Raw genomic sequence first — 19,585 nt, 5'->3', positions numbered from 1 at the left:
CTTAAATGTATTTTATTGGGATTTTATGTGATAGACCAACACAAAGTGTCACATAATTGTGAAGTGGATGGAAAATTATAAATGGTTTTCAACATTTTTTACAAATAAATATGTGAAAAGTGTGGGGGGGGGACATTTGTATGGCGCCCCCCGGAGTCAACCCTTCGTAGAACCACCTTTCTCCGCAATTACAGGTGAAAGTCTTTTTGGGGGTGTCTCTACCAGCTTTTCACATCTAGGGAGGGCCTATTTTGCCCATTCTTCTTTGTAAAATATCTCAAGCTCTGTCAGATTGGATGGAGAGTGTCTGTGATCAGCAATTTTCAAGTCTTGCCACAGATTCTCAATGTGATTTAGGTCTGGACTGTGACTGGGCCATTCTAACACATGAATATGCTTTGATGTAAACCATTCCATTGTAGCTCTGGCTGTATGTTTAGGGTCGTTGTCCTGCTGGAAGGTGAACCTCTGCCCCAGTCTCAAGTCTTTTGCAGACTCTAATGCCCCGTACACGCGATCAGGCTTTTGCCTGGCCAAATCACACCGGAATTTCATCGGAAAACTATAGAACATGTTCTATATCTGGGATATGCAATTAGCGGACCTCCAGCTGTTGGAAAACTACAAATCCCATCATGCCTCTGGGTATCATGCTTGTGGCTGTCAGTGTCTTGCTATGCCTCATGGGACTTGTAGTTCTGCAACAGCTGGAGGTCCGCTAATTGCATATCCCTGTTCTATATCTAAACTCCGATAGAATTCATGGGAATTTCTGATGAAAAAAACTCAGATTGGGCAACACACGATCAGAAAATCCGATGGAAAAAGTCTATCGGATCGTGTGTACGGGGGCATAACAGATTTTCTTTTAAGATTGCCCTGTATTTGGCTCCATCTATCTTCCCATCGACTCTGACCAGCTTCCCTGTCCCTGCTGAAGAAAAGCATCCCCGCCACATGATGCTGCCACCACCATGTTTCACAGTGGGGATGGTGTGTTCAGGGTGATGAGCAATTTTCAAGTTTTTCATTGTCAATGGGATTTAGGTCTGGACTGTGACTGGGCCATTCTAACACATGAACATAGGCGTACACAGGGGGTGTGCCTAGGCACACCCTAATCACTATGTGCAGTGCCGATTCCCTGGGCTTCCCCCATGTTGGCCTTGCAGTGCTGCTGTCTGTAACTACACACAGTAATGCAAGGCTTTCTCCCTGGTGTGGAGTGTCGTGCTCGCCCCCTCCCTTGGACTACAGGAGAGGCAGGACGCCCACTAACACACAGCTCCTTTCTCTATCTGCAACGTAGAGAGAGTCCTGACTCTCCCGTAGTCCAAGGGAGGGGGCGAGCATGACACTCCACACCAGGGAGAAAGCCTCACATTACTGTGTGGAGTTACAGACAGAAGAACAGGAAGTGAGGATTTCTCAGAAGAAATAAGGACATTTAAAAGCAAAATGGAAGGATGAGGTAAGTGAAGGAGGACTGCACTAAGGTAAAGGAAGCTATTTAGGGGATTTTTTTTACCTTTACAACCCCTTTAATAATTTCTCTACAATTTCCAAACTCATTATAGACTGCTGGAGTGAAAAATCTAATATGTTATTATTTATGGTATTGAGGCATGAACATGCGCTACAGACCAATGTTAATTTTGACGTCAAATTTCAATTTCGTTTCAGTCTAATGCCGCGTACACACAACCGTTTTTTATGACGAGAAACATTTTTTTTTTTAAATTGGTCAATAAAAACGATCGTGTGTGGGCTCCAGAGCATTCTCGGCGAGAAAAACGGGCATTAAAAATTTAGAACCTGCTCTAATTTTTCTCATTGTTTTTCTCGTCGTGAAAAACGGTCGTGTGTACGCTTTAACGAGGGGGGAAGAAAACGTGCATGCTCAGAAGCAAGTTATGATACGGGAAATTAGCATAAAGCAGCCCAAAGAGTTTCACCAATCCCCTTCCCCTTTATAGTGCCGTTGTACGTGTTGTACGTCACCGCGCTTTGCTCGAGCATTTTTTATCACGATCGTTGTCGTTTTTTTTCCATGACATGAATAACGGTCGTGTGTACGCGGCATTAGCATTTTGAATAAAAGGGCTTTTTATTATGCCTAGTACACACGATAGGATCTATCCGCGGATACGGTCCTCCGGACCGTTTCCGCGGATAAATCCTCTGAGGATTTTGATCCGATGGAGTGTACACACCATCGGATCGAAATGCGCCGAATTCCCATCGCGATGACGTGTCGCGCCGTCGCCGCGATGATGACGCGGCGACGTGCGCGACGCTGTCATATAAGGAATTCCACGCATGCGTCGAATCATTACGACGCATGCGAGGGATGGGTTCGGACGGATCGATCCGGTGAGTCTGTACAGACCACCGGATCGATCCGCTGGAGCCGATTCCAGCGGATAGATTTCTTAGCATGTTAAGAAATTTTTATCCGCTGGAAATCGGTCGGCCCGAAATATATCCGCGGATAAATATCCGCTGGATCGTACACACCAGCGGATCTATCCGCTGAAACCGATCCGCGGATCAATTTCAGCGGATCGATCCTCTCGTGTGTACGGGGCCTTACACAAATTACACAAATCAAATAAAGCATCATTGGTATACATGTGCACTGTCGAAAACGTTGCTTTTTTCATTTCATTCGTTTTTTTGCTTTTTTTTTTTTTTTTTTTGGGTAATTCGGAATTTCTGAATTTCCGAATTTCCGAACTTCCAAATTTCCGAATTCGGAAATTCAGAATTTCGGGAAATTCGAAAATTGCAAAGTTCGAAAATGGGAAATTGGAAAGTTTCATTTCTAAAATTCCAAATTTTCGAATCTCCGAATTCCGAATTTTAGAATTCCGAGCTTCCGAAATTCGAAAATTCTGAAATTCGGATAATTAAACTTTCGAATTTTAGATTTTCGAATTTTAAATGTTTGAATTTTGCAATTTCGAATTTTCGAATCTCGAATCTTCGAAATTTCTAACTCTCGAAATTCCGAATGTCGGAAATCCAAAAATCTGAAAATTCAGAAATTCAAAAATTTCGGAATTCAGTAATTTGTCTAAATTCATTAAACGAATTTAACTAACTAAACTAATTGCACATGTCTAGTCAGTCATTAGTCCATCTCTTCCTGTGTTAGGCTCCATTCACACTAATGCGTTGTTTGATGCATTTTGCAGAAAATAGTATTGGGTTAGCTGACTAAAACGTTTTAGTTGGTTTTAGTCGACGAAATTAACACTGCTGGACAGAAAATACGTGTCCCCATTACTCAGGGGGTCTTACCCATGTAGGGTGAAGGATTTTGAGGTAGTCCGGTTGGAGAGGAGAGGACTGATTTACAGAATTCTCAGGATTAGTAAGTTCATATTTGGGACTCAAAATTCGAAAGAGACTTTGAGTGGGAAATAACCTCCAAAACCCTGATTACAGAGACTTTGATCCCAAAAGGTGCCTTTGATGCCTGCAGGGGGGGGGGGGGGGTTGAAAAGGAGCAGGAGGAGTCAGCGCCTCTCAGTAAGGTGGAGGTGAGGTGGAGGCGAGTAGTTCACAGCTGTGATAAAGTGCGGACTGCCTGACGACTGAGACATTGCTGAGCTGCAGCATTTGCTGCACCCCGAAGCAGACGTTACCCTAAACCCTGGTGTGGGACCTGTATATTGGTGGTAAGCCATTGTGTTGTGTTACCCGCTTGCCAAACCGCCGCACGAACAATTACAACGGCACAATGGCACGGCTGCGCGAAGGGACGTAACCTGTACGTCCCTTTGAATTTGCCGCTGTGCAGGCGCACGGCCCTGCCGTGAGTTCCGTGGGACCCGCAAACTCGATGTCCGCCGGTGACCCGCGAACGCGTCACGGAGCTGCAGAATGGGGGCTGCCTACGTAAACAAGGCATTTCCCTGTTCTGCCTTGTGACAGGACACTGATCTACTGCTCCCTGTCATCGGGAGCAGTGATCAATGTCGTGTCACTTGTAGCCACGCCCCCTAACAGTTAGAATCACTCCCTAGGACACACTTAACCCCTTCCTCGCCCCCTAGTGGTTAACCCCCCTTCCCTGCCAGTGTAATTTACACAGTAATCAGTGCATTTTTATAGCACTGATCGCTGTATAAATGTCAATGGTCCCAAAATAATATAGTCAAAAGTGTCCGATGTGTCCACCATAATGTCGCAGTCAAAATAAAAAATCACAGATTGCCGCCATTTATAATGAAAAATTAATTATTAATAAGATAGCCATAAAACTATCCCCCATTTTGTAGACACTATTAGGCAGATTCACAAAGAGTTAAGCCGGCGTATCAGTAGATACACCGTCGTAACTCTGAATCTGCGCCGTCGTATATTTAAGTGTATTCGCAAAATGAGATACCCTTAAATCTAGCTAAGATACGACGGCCTGCGCCGTCGTATCTTAACTGTCTATTTCGGCCGGCCGCTAGGGGCGTGAACGCTGATGTACGCCAATGTTCTTTTTACTCGCCCCCAGGCCCCCCCCTCCTTACCAGTTTCCTGTTCCCGGCCGGACTGAAAAGAAGTGAGCACTCAGCGTGCATTTCCTGTCAGTCCGGCCAGGAACCGGAAACTGAATCTCCTGTACCACGTGGTACCCGGCCGGAGTCCGGACTGACAGGACAGGAGGAAGGAAGAGGAGCTGCTCGGCCATGCTACACAAAGAAGAAGTGACTGTGATGACTCAAGGCAGGAAGCAGCAGTGCTGTTGCTGCAGGCTCTCTATAGAGCGCTCAGGTGGCTGTAGGAAGCGCGGCAAGGGCCCTAGGCCAGCTCGGGGCCCCAAGCAATTGCTTGGTTTGCCTGCCTTGTATCGACAGGCCTGCCCGATAGAACACCTTTGGGATGAATTAGAGCGGAGACTGCGAGCCAGGCCTTCTCGTCCAACATCAGTCCCTGACCTCACACATGCACTTCTGGAAGTATGGTCAAACATTCCCATAGACACACTCCTAAACCTTGTGGACGGCCTTCCCAGAGGAGCTGAAGCTGTTATACATGCAAAGGGAGGGCCAACTCAATATTGAATCCTACGGACTAAGACTGGGATGCCATTAAAGTTCATGTGCGTGTAAAAATAGGTGTCCCAATACTTTTGGTAATGTAGTGTATCTGAGTAATATGAGAAGATTGTATGTGATTCTAAGCCGGTCCTGACAACCCACGTTTAGTTAGACTGGCTCCAAGCTGTGGACATCCCTGGCAGGTAACACTGGTTCACCCAAAGCGTATATTTGCATGATAAAGTCCACCTAAACTTTAGACATTTCAGGTCCATTCTGTGATTTGTATCATACCTTATTGTGGAAGCTCATACCTTATTGTGGAAGCTCATACCTTATTGTGGAAGCTCATACCTTATTGTGGAAGCTCATACCTTATTGTGGAAGCTCATACCTTATTCTCGAAGCTCATACCTTATTCTCGAAGCTCATACCTTATTCTCGAAGCTCATACCTTATTCTCGAAGCTCATACCTTATTTTCAAAGCTCATACCTTTATTGTGGAAGTTCATACCTTATTGTGGAAGTTCATACCTTATTCTTGAAGCTCATACCTTATTCTTGAAGCTCATACCTTATTTTTGAAGCTCATACTTTATTCTCGAAGCTCATACCTTATTCTCGAAGCTCATACCTTATTCTCGAAGCTCATACCTTATTCTCGAAGCTCATACCTTATTTTCAAAGCTCATACCTTTATTGTGGAAGTTCATACCTTATTGTGGAAGTTCATACCTTATTCTTGAAGCTCATACCTTATTTTTGAAGCTCATACTTTATTCTCAAAGCTCATACCTTATTGTGGAAGCTCATACCTTATTGTGGAAGCTCATACCTTATTGTGAAAGCTCATACCTTATTGTGGAAGCTCATACCTTATTGTGGAAGCTCATACCTTATTGTGGAAGCTCATACCTTATTCTCAAAGCTCATACCTTATTCTCAAAGCTCATACCTTATTCTCAAAGCTCATACCTTATTCTCAAAGCTCATACCTTATTCTCAAAGCTCATACCTTATTCTCAAAGCTCATACCTTATTGTGGAAGCTCATACCTTATTGTGGAAGCTCATACCTTATTGTGGAAGCTCATACCTTATTCTCAAAGCTCATACCTTATTCTCAAAGCTCATACCTTATTCTTGAAGCAGGCGTCTACGTTTAGTGATGCAGTGTCTGTAATAATGTCCTCCGTCATGTGCGCATAGGCCATGCATGTAGCTCCTGTTGCAAATGTACTATCAACGGTAAATTCTATTGTGACTGATCCTTTATAACCTGTAAAGACAGAGGAACATACACTGTGAAATCCCAGCAAAAGTTCTGTAGCATAATCAATCCACAGTCTGGTTCCAATGGGCCTACTATGGTTCCCAGCTCTACCAATGATGAACGGGGTCATGAGTACGACTTACCCATAGGAATGAATGATGCCACAGTGCGCATGCACACTAGGAAGAGAGCTCAGTGTGGATTTTTTCATAGCAAAGGCTTTGTGGCATTAGGCAGTAGACATGTGCACTGCCGAAAAATGTGTTTGTTTTTTATACATTTTTTTGCATTTACTGAATATTCAAATTTGCGGATTTTAGAATTTACGAATTTCTGAAAGATTCGAAAATTCGGAATTTTAAAAATTCGGAAATTTGGAAAATTTGAAAATTAAAAAATACAAATTTTCCAATTTTTCGAATTTCCGATTTTTTGAATTTACGAAAATTCATAATTGGGAAATTCAAAATTTCGGAAATCTGAAAATTCTAAATTGAAAAATTCAAAATTTCGGAAATACAAAATCTGAAAATTCGGAAAATTGCGTAATGAACTAATTTGTCAAAATGTGTTAAACAAATTCAGAATTTGGAATTTTCAAATTTGGGATTTTGATTTTCTAATATCCGATTTTTCAATTTTTTCATTTGGAATTTTTTAAATTTAGAGTTTTGAATTTCCTAATTTATAATTTTCTAATTTCCTAGTTTATAATTTTCAAATTTCCTAATTTAGAACTTTCAAATTTCCTAGTTTATAATTTTCAAATTTCCTAGTTTATAATTTTCAAATTTCATAATTTATAGAACGTTCAAATTTCCTAGTTTATAATTTTCAAATTTCCTAATTTAGAACTTTCAAATTTCATAATTTAGAACTTTTAGAACGTTCAAATTTCCTAGTTTAGAACGTTCAAATTTCCTAGTTTAGAACGTTCAAATTTCCTAGTTTAGAACGTTCAAATTTCCTAGTTTAGAACGTTCAAATTTCCTAGTTTAGAACGTTTAAATTTCCTAGTTTAGAACGTTTAAATTTCCTAGTTTAGAACGTTTAAATTTCCTAGTTTAGAACGTTCAAATTTCCTAGTTTAGAACGTTCAAATTTCCTAGTTTAGAACGTTCAAATTTCCTAGTTTAGAACGTTCAAATTTCCTAATTTAGAATTTTCAAATTTCCTAATTTAGAACTTTTAGAACTTTCAAATTTCCTAGTTTAGAACGTTCAAATTTCATAATTTAGAACGTTCAAATTTCCTAGTTTAGAATTTTAAATATTCCAAAATTCGAATTTCCGGATTTTCAAATTTCTGAATTTCCGAAAATTTGTAAATTCTAAATTTCGTAAATTCTAAAATTCACAATTCGGAAATTCACAATTCGGAAATTCACAATTCGGAAATTCACAATCCGGAAATTCACAATCCGGAAATTCACAATCCGGAAATTCACAATCCGGAAATTCACAATCCGGAAATTCACAATCCGGAAATTCACAATCCGGAAATTCGGAAATTTCTGAATTAACCACTTAAGCCCCGGACCAGTACGCTGTCTAAAGACCCAAGGTGTTTTTACAATTTGTCACTGCGCTGCTTTAACTGGTAATTGCGCGGTCATGCAATGTTGTACCGAAACGAAATTTGCGTCCTTTTCTTCCCACAAATAGAGCTTTCTTTTGATGGTATTTGATTGCCTATGCGATTTTTATTTTTTGCGATATAAACGGAAAAAGACCGAAAATTTTGAAAACAAAAGATTTTTCTTATAACAAAAAGTAAAAAATATCGAATAAACTAAATTTTAGTCAAACATTTAGGCCAAAATGTATTCAGCCACATGTCTTTTGTAAAAAAAATCGCAATAAGCGTATATTGGTTTTCGCAAAAATTATAGCGTCTACAAACTAGGGTACATTTTCTGGAATTTACACAACTTTTATTTTATGACTGCCTATCTCATTTCTTGAGGTGCTAAAATGGCAAGGCAGTACAAAACCCCCCCAAATGACCCCATTTTGGAAAGTAGACACCCCAGGGAAACTGCTGAGAGGCATGTTGAGTCCATTGAATATTTTTTTTTTTTGTCCCAAGTGATTGAATAATGACAAAAAAATAAAAATAAAAAAAAAATTACAAAAAGTTGTCACTAAATGATATATTGCTCACACATGCCATGGTTATATGTGGAATTGCACCCCAAAATACATTCTGCTGCTTCTTCTGAGTACGGGGATACCACATGTGTGGGACTTTTTGGGAGCCTAGCCACGTACGGGACCCCGAAAACCAAGCACCGCCTTCAGCATTTCTAAGGGCGCAAATTTTTGATTTCACTCCTCACTACCTATCACAGTTTCGAAGGCCATAAAATGCCAAAATAGCACAAAACCCCCCCAAATGACCCCATTTTGGAAAGTAGACACCCCAAGCTATTTGCTGAGAGGCATGTCGAGTCCATGGAATATTTTATATTTTGACACAAGTTGCGGGAATATGACAAACTGATTTTTTTTTGCACAAAGTTGTCACTAAATGATATATTTCTCACACATGCCATGGTTATATGTGGAATTGCACCCCAAAATACATTCTGCTGCTTCTCCTGAGTACGGGGATACCACATGTGTGGGACTTTTTGGGAGCCTAGCCGCGTACGGGACCCCGAAAACCAATCACCACCTTCAAGATTTCTAAGGGCATAAATTTTTGATTTCACTCCTCACTACCTATCATAGTTTTGAAGGCCATACAATGCCAAGATGGCACACAACCCCCCCAAATGACCCCATTTTGGAAAGAAGACACCCCAAGCTATTTGCTGAGAGGCATGTTGAGTCCATGGAATATTTAATTTTTTTTGCCCCAAGTGATTGAATATTGACCAAAAAAATAAATAAAAAATAAATTACAAAACGTTGTCACTAAATGATATATTTCTCACACATGCCATGGTTATATGTGGTATTGCACCCCAAAATACATTCTGCTGCTTCTCCTGAGTACGGGGATACCACATGTGTGGGACTTTTTGGGAGCTTAGCCGCGTACGGGACCCCGAAAACCAATCACCACCTTCAAGATTTCTAAGGACATACATTTTTGATTTCACTCACACAAATCTTGAAGGTGGTGATTGGTTTTCGGGGTCCCGTACGCGGCTAAGCTCCCAAAAAGTCCCACACATGTGGTATCTCCGTACTCAGGAGAAGCAGCAGAATGTATTTTGGGGTGCAATTCCACATATAACCATGGCATGTGTGAGAAATATATCATTTAGTGACAACGTTTTGTAATTTTTTTTTTTTTTGGTCAATATTCAATCACTTGGGGCAAAAAAATGTAATATTCCATGGACTTAACATGCCTCTCAGCAAATAGCTTGGGGTGTCTTCTTTACAAAATGGGGTCATTTGGGGGGGTTGTGTGCCATCTTGGCATTTTATGGCCTTCAAAACTATGATAGGTAGTGAGGAGTGAAATCAAAAATGTATGCCCTTAGAAATCTTGAAGATGGTGATTGGTTTTCGGGGCCCCGTACGTGGCTAGGCTCCCAAAAAGTCCCACACATGTGGTATCCCCGTACTCAGGAGAAGCAGCAGAATGTATTTTGGGGTGCAATTCCACATATAACCATGGCATGTGTGAGAAATATATCATTTAGTGACAACTTTGTGCAAAAAAAAATCAGTTTATCATATTCCCGCAACTTGTGTCAAAATATAAAATATTCCATGGACTCGACATCCCTCTCAGAAAATAGCTTGGGGTGTCTACTTTCCAAAATGGGGTCATTTGGGGGGTTTTTGTGCTATTTTGGCATTTTATGGCCTTCGAAACTGTGATGGGTAGTGAGGAGTGAAATCAAAAATTTACACCCTTAGAAAGCCTGAAGGCGGTGATTGTTTTTTGGGGTCCCGTACGCGGCTAGGCTCCCAAAAAGTCTCACACATGTGGTAGCCCCGTACTCAGGAGAAGCAGCAGAATGTATTTTGGGGTGTAATTCCACATATGGGGGGAGTATGTTTTGCGCGTGGGTGTAAGCGTTACTGGCACTAACTAGCTACCTAGCGGCACCAGCGACACTAATACAGCGATCAGAAAAATGATCGCTTAGTGATGCTGGCAATAGGGGGGTGAAAGGGTTAACTCTAGGGGCAATCAGGGGTTAAAACCTTTATTAGAAAATGTATGGGGGTACCTAACGCTATAAAAACCTGGCGGGCGAACCTCAAAAAATAACTAGCTACCTAGCGGCACCAGCGACACTAATACAGCGATCAGAAAAACGATCGCTTAGTGACGCTGGCAGTAGGGGGTGAAAGAGTTAACTCTAGGGGCAATCAGGGGTTAAAACCTTTATTAGAAAATGTATGGGGGTACCTAACGCTATAAAAACCTGGCGGGCGAACCTCAAAAAATAACTAGCTACCTAGCGGCACCAGCGGCACTAATACAGCGATCAGAAAAACGATCGCTTAGTGACGCTGGCAATAGGGGGTGAAAGGGTTAACTCTAGGGGCAATCAGGGGTTAAAACCTTTATTAGAAAATGTATGGGGGTACCTAACGCTATAAAAACCTGGCGGGCGAACCTCAAAAAATAACTAGCTACCTAGCGGCACGAGCGACACTAATACAGCGATCAGAAAAACGATCGCTTAGTGACGCTGGCAAAAGGGGGGGTGAAAGGGTTAACTAGGGGGTGATCAAGGGGTTAAAAGTGTTAGGTCCAGTGTAGCCCCCTACCCCCCCCCCAATAAAGGTTTTAACCCCTTGATCACCCCCTAGTTAACCCTTTCACCCCCCTTTTGCCAGCGTCACTAAGCGATCGTTTTTCTGATCGCTGTATTAGTGTCGCTCGTGCCACTAGGTAGCTAGTTTTTTTTTTGAGGTTCGCCGCCATGTTTTTATAGCGTTAGGTACCCCCATAAATTTATTAACGCTATAAAAACATGGCGGCGAACCTAAAAACAAACTAGCTACCTAGTGGCACGAGCGACACTAGTACAGCGATCAGAAAAACGATCGCTTAGTGACGCTGGCAAAAGGGGGGTGAAAGGGTTAACTAGGGGGTGATCAAGGGGTTAAAACCTTTATTGGGGGGGGGGGGGCTATCCTGGACCTAACACTAACTGCCTGACACTAACTGCCTGTCACACTGAAACTAAATGCAGTGATCAGTAAATGATCACTGCAATTTAGTGACGGTGTGACAGGGGGGGGCTGGTGGGGGCGATCGGGGGGTGACCGGGGGGGGGGATCGTAAGCCTATGTGTCTGTGTGTCAGTGTAGTGCTTGTGTACTCACTGTGTGATGTCTCCGCTCCTCCGCCGGACGAAAATACCGACGGGAGGAGCGGTGACATCACTTCCTCCTCTGCCTGTGTTTACAATGCAGGCAGAGGAGGGCGGGGGAGGAAGCTGATTGGCTGGGGAGCGATCCGGAGGGGGCGGACAAAAACGAACTGCCGCCCCCGCATCCCGGATCGCTCCTGAAGATTACCGACCCGCGCCATGTACCGGGGGGGGGTCCCGATCGGACCCCCGACCCCCGTCAAGCAGAGGACGTACAGGTACGTTGATGTGCCTGTCCGTGCCATTCTGCTGACGTAAATGTACATGAGCGGGTCGGGAACTGGTTAATGAATTTGACAAAATTTGTTAAAGAACGAATTCGGAACTAAACGAATTGCACATGTCTATCAGGCAGGGCCGTACAGTGACTATCACTGGAGCAGGGAGGAAGGTAAATATTTTACTAGTCAAGCTATGCTAAGCTAAACATATAAAGGTGTGCTTTAAAGTGGTTGTAAAACCTTACATATACCCAGTGAAGTGGCAGGTCTAAGCTAATACACATAAATTAAACAAATACATCTTCATTCATAAGTGGTACTTGTTTATCTGCGGTCTTCTCTACTCTACAGTGTCAGGTCACCTGTGGCCAGGTGACAAGTGCACCCTGTAGGGGTCAGGGATGCACCGCAGGGAAGTGAACCCTATAGCCGACTACTGCTGGCAGGGAGGAAGCGTAACCCAAGATCACCCAGGGCGCGGAGTCTAAGACCCAGTTTTGTATTCACCAGAGCCCTTGATGGTAGGGATGGTCTTGGCCGCAACTGGGTCCAGGTCGCGTTCCCGGGATTCCTCAGGTCACACTCCGCAGGGAGAAGGGGGAAGCAGCCAGCAGAACAAACAGTGGTGATGGACAGGCCGAGGTCAGGGCAACAGGCAGACAAGGATAACCGTGGAACATGCAAATAGTCAGGGGCACAGGCAGACAGGGAAGTCGGGGACAAGCCAAAACGGTACACGGAAGATGATCGTAGCACTCTGCAACCAGGAACTAGCAATACACTGCAGACAGGAACTGAGCATTGGAACACTGTTGAACAGCACTGCAGACCTGTAGAGCAAAGGTTAATATAGGCTTCCTGGGATGGACTAGGGTGGAGCCATACAGGAAGAGGAAGTGATAAGAAGGGAAACCAGAACAGGATCTGCCTCTAATGAACACATGGAGATCAGGTAGGCAGACAGACATGATGCATATTCATGACAGTACCCTCCCTCTTACGAGGCCTCCCCCTTCCCTGCCTGGGTCCGGGTTTAGAGGGAAACTTCAGATGAAAATTCTTCAATAGACGAGGTGCAAAGACCTCAGATGCAGGAACCCAAGACCTCTCCTCAGGACCAAAGCCTTTCCAATGAACAAGGTACTGAAGAGCGCCTCTACAGAGTCGGGAATCCAGTACTTGACTGACCTCATATTCCTGATTCTCCTCAGAGACTGGTGCCGTGGTGGGGAGAGGACGAGAGAACCTATTAAGGACTAAAGGCTTCAGAAGGGAAACATGGAAGGAGTTAGAGATTTTGAGGTTTTTGGGAATCTGAAGCTTGAAACAAACTGGATTCAGCTTAGCCATTATGGTGTATGGACCAATGAATCTTGGAGCAAACTTCAGAGAAGGAACTCGGAGCTTGATGTTTCTGGTGGAGAGCCAGACTTTGTCCCCTGGTTGAAGAGAAGGCGGTTTACGCCTGCGGTGGTCAGCAAAGCCTTTGAATTTGTCGGCAGCTGCCCGGAGGGAATCATGGACGTCGCTCCAGATGGAATTGAATGACTCTTGAGCTGAAGCCAAAGCTGGGATATCCAGAGAACAGGTCATGGGAAGTGGAAGTTGAGGATGTCTTCCATAAACTGAGAAAAAGGGTGTTCTCTGCGAACTGGTATTCACATGATTGTTATGGGAAAATTCCGCCCATGGAAGTAGAGAGGACCAATCGTCATGATGAGCGGAGACTAAGGTACGAAGAAAAACCTCTAACTCCTGATTAACCCTCTCCGTCTGCCCATTGGATTGAGGATGGTAAGAAGAGGAAAAATCCAAAGCAATATTGAGGGATTTGCAAAAGGCTCTCCAAAAACGAGACGTGAATTGAACACCCCTGTCCGAAACAATATGAGAAGGAACCCCATGAAGACGGAAAATCTCTCGAACAAAAATGGGGACCAAAGCAGGAGCAGAAGGCAGACCAGGAAGGGGAACAAAATGTGCCATTTTGGAGAACCGATCGACTACCACCCAAATGACCGTATTACCGTCAGACAGTGGAAGATCGGTGATAAAATCCATGGCAATGTGAGCCCAGGGCTCCTTGGGAATGGGCAAGGGCATGAGGAGACCAGCAGGAGCTTGTGTGGAGGATTTGAACTGAGCACAGACATGACAAGCCTTGACATAGTCTTTAACCTCTGAGCGGAGATTTGGCCACCAATAGTGACGACTAATGAGTAGGAAGGACCGGAGGAAACCAGCATGGCCCGCCACCTTGGAATCATGTCCCCAACGAAGGATCTTGGCTCTTAGCTCAGTGGGGACAAAGGTCTTACCAGGAGGAATTTTTGAGTCCAGGGTGGTAGAATGGGCAACAATGCATGAAGTTGGAATGATCGGCTCAGGTTCAAGAGTGAGATCTTCGTCCAAGGTGTCAAAGGATCTAGAAAGCGCATCAGCCCGACCGTTGCAGGAACCAGGTTTGTATGTAATCGTGAAACTGAAACGGGAAAAGAAGAGACTCCACCTGGCCTGTCTGGGATTCAGACGTTTAGCATTCTGTAAGTACTGTAGATTCTTGTGATCGGTGAAGATCGTTATGGAGTGAGGAGAACCCTCCAAAAGATGACGCCACTCTTCTAGCGCCAATTTAATTGCGAGAAGTTCCCGGTCACCGATGGCATAATTTCTCTCTGCCTGAGAAATTTTTTTTGGAAAAGAACGCACATGGTTGACGTCTCCTCTCAAAAAGTTGAAGAAGCACCGCTCCCACTGAAGAAGCGTCCACTTCAATAAAGAATGCCTCCTCAGGGTTTGGTCTCCTCAAAAGAGGTCCAGAGACGAAGGCCTGTTTCAGATCGTGAAACGCAGAGACAGCTTCGGGAGGCCAGTCTTTGGCATTAGCACCCTTCTTGGTCAAAGCGATAATAGGCGCGGCAATGGAAGAATAATTCCTGATGAACTGCCTATAATAATTTGTGAAACCAAGAAAGCGCTGTGTGGCCTTGAGGCTAGCAGGAAGAGGCCAGTTGGTAATGGCTAAGACCTTCCCAGGATCCATACGAAGGCCCAAGCTTGAAACAAAGCATCCTAGAAACAGGACCTCAGAACATTCAAAGGAGCATTTCTCCAGTTTGGCATAGAGATTATTCTCTCTGAGGCGCTGGAGTACAGTGCGAACATGGTTCCTGTGGACATGCAGATTTTCCGAAAAGATTAGAATGTCATCCAGATAGATGACAACAAACTGGTACAGCAGGTCCCTGAAGATTTCGTTGACAAAGTTTTGAAACACGGCTGGGGCATTACATAACCCGAAAGGCATGACCAGATACTCATAATGGCCGTCTCGAGTGTTAAACGCAGTCTTCCACTCATCACCTTCTCGTATTCGAATGAGGTTGTACGCCCCCCTGAGATCCAACTTAGTGAAAATGGAGGCACCCCTCAACCTATCGAACAATTCAGATATCAAGGGTAAGGGGTAACGATTCTTAACAGTAACAGCGTTTAATCCTCGATAATCAATACAGGGTCTCAAGGTACCATCCTTCTTGGCAACAAAAAAGAACCCTGCTCCTGCAGGCGATGACGATTTCCGAATGAAACCTCTGTCAAGGTTTTCTGCGACATACTCAGACATGGCCTGGGTCTCTGGGATGGACAAAGGGTATGTGCGACCCCTGGGCAGAATTGCTCCAGGAACAAGGTCAATGGCACAGTCAAAAGATCTGTGGGGAGGAAGCACCTCGGCTGATTTCTTACAGAACACATCCCGGTAATCGCTGTAAGCAGTGGGAAGATCCGAAGATACTGATGTGGTAGCAACCGGAAGTTCCCCCTTAGGAGTCACCTTGGAAAGACATGACGAGAAACATGAAGGACCCCAAGCCAGAATCTGCCCAGAAGCCCAGTCCACATGGGGAGAGTGGAGCTGTAGCCAAGGAAGGCCCAATACAATGGGAGTGGAGGCTTTAGGTAGGATGAGAAAGGGATTCTCCACCAGGAGTGGATATCCTATCGACAGCCTAATGGGTAGTGTCTGGAAGCGAATAGGTCCCCCTGGGAGAATAGTGCCATCAATTGCCGAGACTACCAGCGGCGTAGTGAGGGGTGAAAGGGTAAGCTTCATAGAAGAAGCAGTTCTCCAGTCCATAAAGTTGCCGGCAGCCCCGGAATCCAGATATGCAGAGATCGATAGGGGAGAAGTGCCTACATGAAGGGACACCGGAAGGAGCAGACGGGAAGGTGATGTTTCTGGGTCCAATACTCCACCTTCTAAATGTATTAGACCTGAGCGTTTCCCGGGCGAAGCGGGCAGGAGGCACGAAGATGGCCCTTGCCTCCACAATAGAGGCACAAGCCCAGAGTTCTGCGTCTAGCACGTTCTTCGGGTGTTAGTCTGGTCCGGCCCAACTGCATAGGTTCCTCAGCAGGCAGGGGGTGGTCTACGGGACGAAGTGAGGGAAGCACAGACTGACTACGACCTAGGGAGTGCTGGTGTCTTTTCTCAATGGACCTCTCCTGAAAACGAATATCGATCTGATTGCACAGGGAGATGACATCGTCCAGACCGACGGGGATGGTTCTTCCCGCTAATTCGTCCTTCACTCGGTCGGAGAGGCCATGTAAAAAGGTAGCGACCAGGGCCTCATTGTTCCAGCTCAATTCAGCTGAGAGTATACGGAACTGAAGAGCATATTGACCCACTGAACGAGATTCTTGGCGGAGACGTAGCGGAGCACTGGCTGCTGAAGAGGCCCGAGCCGGCTCTTCAAAGATGTTCCGAAAGAGCTTTAGGAAGTTGAACAGGCTGAAAACTACCGGATCATTCCTCTCCCACATAGGGGCAGCCCAGGCTAAAGCTTCACCGGAAAGGAGGGAAATAATATAGGCTACCTTTGCCCGATCAGACAAGAAGTTTTGAGGCTGTAGTTCAAAATGGATGGTGCACTGGCTAAGAAACCCCCTGCAGGCCTTGGAGTCTCCAGAAAAACGGACTGGAGGTGGTAGCTTCAGTGAATGCGACTCTGCGACTGGTGCGACGGGCGCAGCCGCTGCCGCTGGTTGTACTTGGGGTTGTAGATTCGGGGCTCCCAACGAGGTCTGAAGCTGATCAAAGCGGGAAGCCAGATCCTGAAGGAAACGCATCACCTGAGCCTGATTAGCTTCATGCGTCTCGAGTCTGTGAACAACGCCCTGTAATGGGTCATCTGCAGGAAGCGGCACGTCGGCCGGGTTCATGGCTGTTCAAACTGTCAGGTCACCTGTGGCCAGGTGACAAGTGCACCCTGTAGGGGTCAGGGATGCACCGCAGGGAAGTGAACCCTATAGCCGACTACTGCTGGCAGGGAGGAAGCGTAACCCAAGATCACCCAGGGCGCGGAGTCTAAGACCCAGTTTTGTATTCACCAGAGCCCTTGGTGGTAGGGATGGTCTTGGCCGCAACTGGGTCCAGGTCGCGTTCCCGGGATTCCTCAGGTCACACTCCGCAGGGAGAAGGGGGAAGCAGCCAGCAGAACAAACAGTGGTGATGGACAGGCTGAGGTCAGGGCAACAGGCAGACAAGGATAACCGTGGAACATGCAAATAGTCAGGGGCACAGGCAGACAGGGAAGTCGGGGACAAGCCAAAACGGTACACGGAAGATGATCGTAGCACTCTGCAACCAGGAACTAGCAATACACTGCAGACAGGAACTGAGCATTGGAACACTGTTGAACAGCACTGCAGACCTGTAGAGCAAAGGTTAATATAGGCTTCCTGGGATGGACTAGGGTGGAGCCATACAGGAAGAGGAAGTGATAAGAAGGGAAACCAGAACAGGATCTGCCTCTAATGAACACATGGAGATCAGGTAGGCAGACAGACATGATGCATATTCATGACATACAGCTAATCAAAGTTCTGAATTTATACTGCTTGTTTGAGCTTTTAGAAAAACGGGGCGAGGATCTGAAACTACACTCTGCAAAGCTTAGTAAGGAGTGCTCTGAGAGCTGATTGGAGGGAAGGGATGCACTCCCTTTTATACAGCACACAGAAACAGAGCTGAGGCTGTCCATAATAAGCTATGTGCTGGAAAGGCCTCCCTTGTCACCTTTTTTAGTGCAAGGTAATGAAAGAAAAGACAGATTAACATTGTTACAATATACAATGGTGATATCAACTATACATGGTGCAAGAAAGTTAACATAACCAGGATGTGTTTGGACTTTACTCCCCTCCTCCTTGTGTCCTTCTTACTCCCCCCTCCCCCTCCCTGTGTCCTTCTTACTCCCCCTCCCCTTGTCCTTTTTACTCCCCTCCTCCCCCTCCCTATGTTCTTTTTTATTTCCCCCCTCCCCATGTTGTTATTTTTACTCCCCCCCTCCCCCTCCCCATGTTTTTTTTTACTCCCCCCTCCCTATGTTTTTTTTAATCCCCCCATATTCTTTTTACTCCCCCGGGCCCCCCCACCCCCCCCTACCGGGTCCGTACCGCGCGGCAGGAGATTCAGTTTCCTGTTCCCGGACGGACTGACAGGAAGTGAGCACTCAGTGTGCACTGCCTATCAGTCTGGCCGGGAGCAGGAAACTGAATCTCCTGTACCGCGGGGTACCCGGCCGGGGTCCGGACTCCGCCCCATGCAGCTTGAACGTTCGGGGCTCGAAGGCTGCGGGGTAGTAGCTGGAGCTGTTGTGTCGGCAGCACCGAGAGCCCACCTGTGGAAGTAGCATTGTTGATGGTGTCATGGTGAGCCCAGCTGTCCAGCACTGTTTGCACCAAAAGGCTTGGAATGCCCGGAGGTGAGTGCAGTGTTAGAGGTGGGCACAGAGCCTAAAGTTTACATGCACTGTATCTCCACTGGAAAAGGGGGTACTACATGGATGGAATAATGGTGCTGGGGATATCAAGGGTGTATGGGGTAAAACAATGCTGAGAGGGGATCTGGGGTGTATAGGGGGTAGCAATGCTTGGGGTAGCTTGGGTGGCTGTAGTGCTAGAGGTATTAGGGATGTAGAAAGGTCACAGTTTAGGGGGTATCAGGGATGTAGTGGGGTTACAATACAAGTGGTATCTTATGGTATATGGTTACAGTGCTGGGGGGAATATCTAGGGTGTAGAGGGGTCAGAGTGCTGGGGGGGAATATCTAGGGTGTAGAGGGGTCAGAGTGCTGGGGGGAATATCTAGGATGTAGAGGGGTCAGAGTGCTGGGGGGCCATCTGGGGTGTAGAGGGGCCAGAGTGCTGGGGGGATATCTGAGGTGTAGAGGGGTCAGAGTGCTGGGGGGCTATCTGGGGTGTAGAGGGGTCAGAGTGCTGGGGGGCTATCTGGGGTGTAGAGGGGTCAGAGTGCTGGGGGGATATTTGAGGTGTAGAGGGGTCAGAGTGCTGGGGGGCTATCTGGGGTGTAGAGGGGTCAGAGTGCTGGGGGGATATCTGAGGTGTAGAGGGGTCAGAGTGCTGGGGGGATAGCTGGGGTGTAGAGGGGTCAGAGTGCTGGGGGGATATCTGGGGTGTAGAGGGGTCAGAGTGCTGGGGGGATATCTTGGGAGGGAAGAGGGGTCAGATTGCTGGGGGGGATATCTGGTATGTAGAGGGGTCAGAGTGCAGAGTGTTTTTTTGATCCGTTGCACCCCTAGTCTTCTACTTTGACTTTAAAACCTGTTCGAACATCTATTGTAATTATAATTTTCCACCAACAATTTCTTTTAAAACGTAAAATTTAAGAAAACTG

General features: G+C 45.6%; 1 protein-coding gene across 2 annotated transcripts in view; it reads right to left on the bottom strand.

Annotated features, from left to right (window-relative positions):
• Positions 1–19,585, bottom strand: part of LOC120946684 (ovostatin homolog) — a 217,593-nt gene that overhangs the window by 108,238 nt on the left and 89,770 nt on the right. For both annotated transcript variants that reach the window (XM_040361310.1, XM_040361311.1), the window contains one exon: positions 6,176–6,318. In XM_040361310.1, coding sequence (XP_040217244.1) covers positions 6,176–6,318 — 143 coding nt within the window. The remainder of the gene's footprint in view (positions 1–6,175; positions 6,319–19,585) is intronic.

Source organism: Rana temporaria, chromosome 8 (assembly GCF_905171775.1).
Source record: "Rana temporaria chromosome 8, aRanTem1.1, whole genome shotgun sequence".
In the NCBI taxonomy this organism is placed as follows: domain Eukaryota; kingdom Metazoa; phylum Chordata; class Amphibia; order Anura; family Ranidae; genus Rana; species Rana temporaria.
This window is presented reverse-complemented; position numbering and strand designations above follow the sequence as displayed.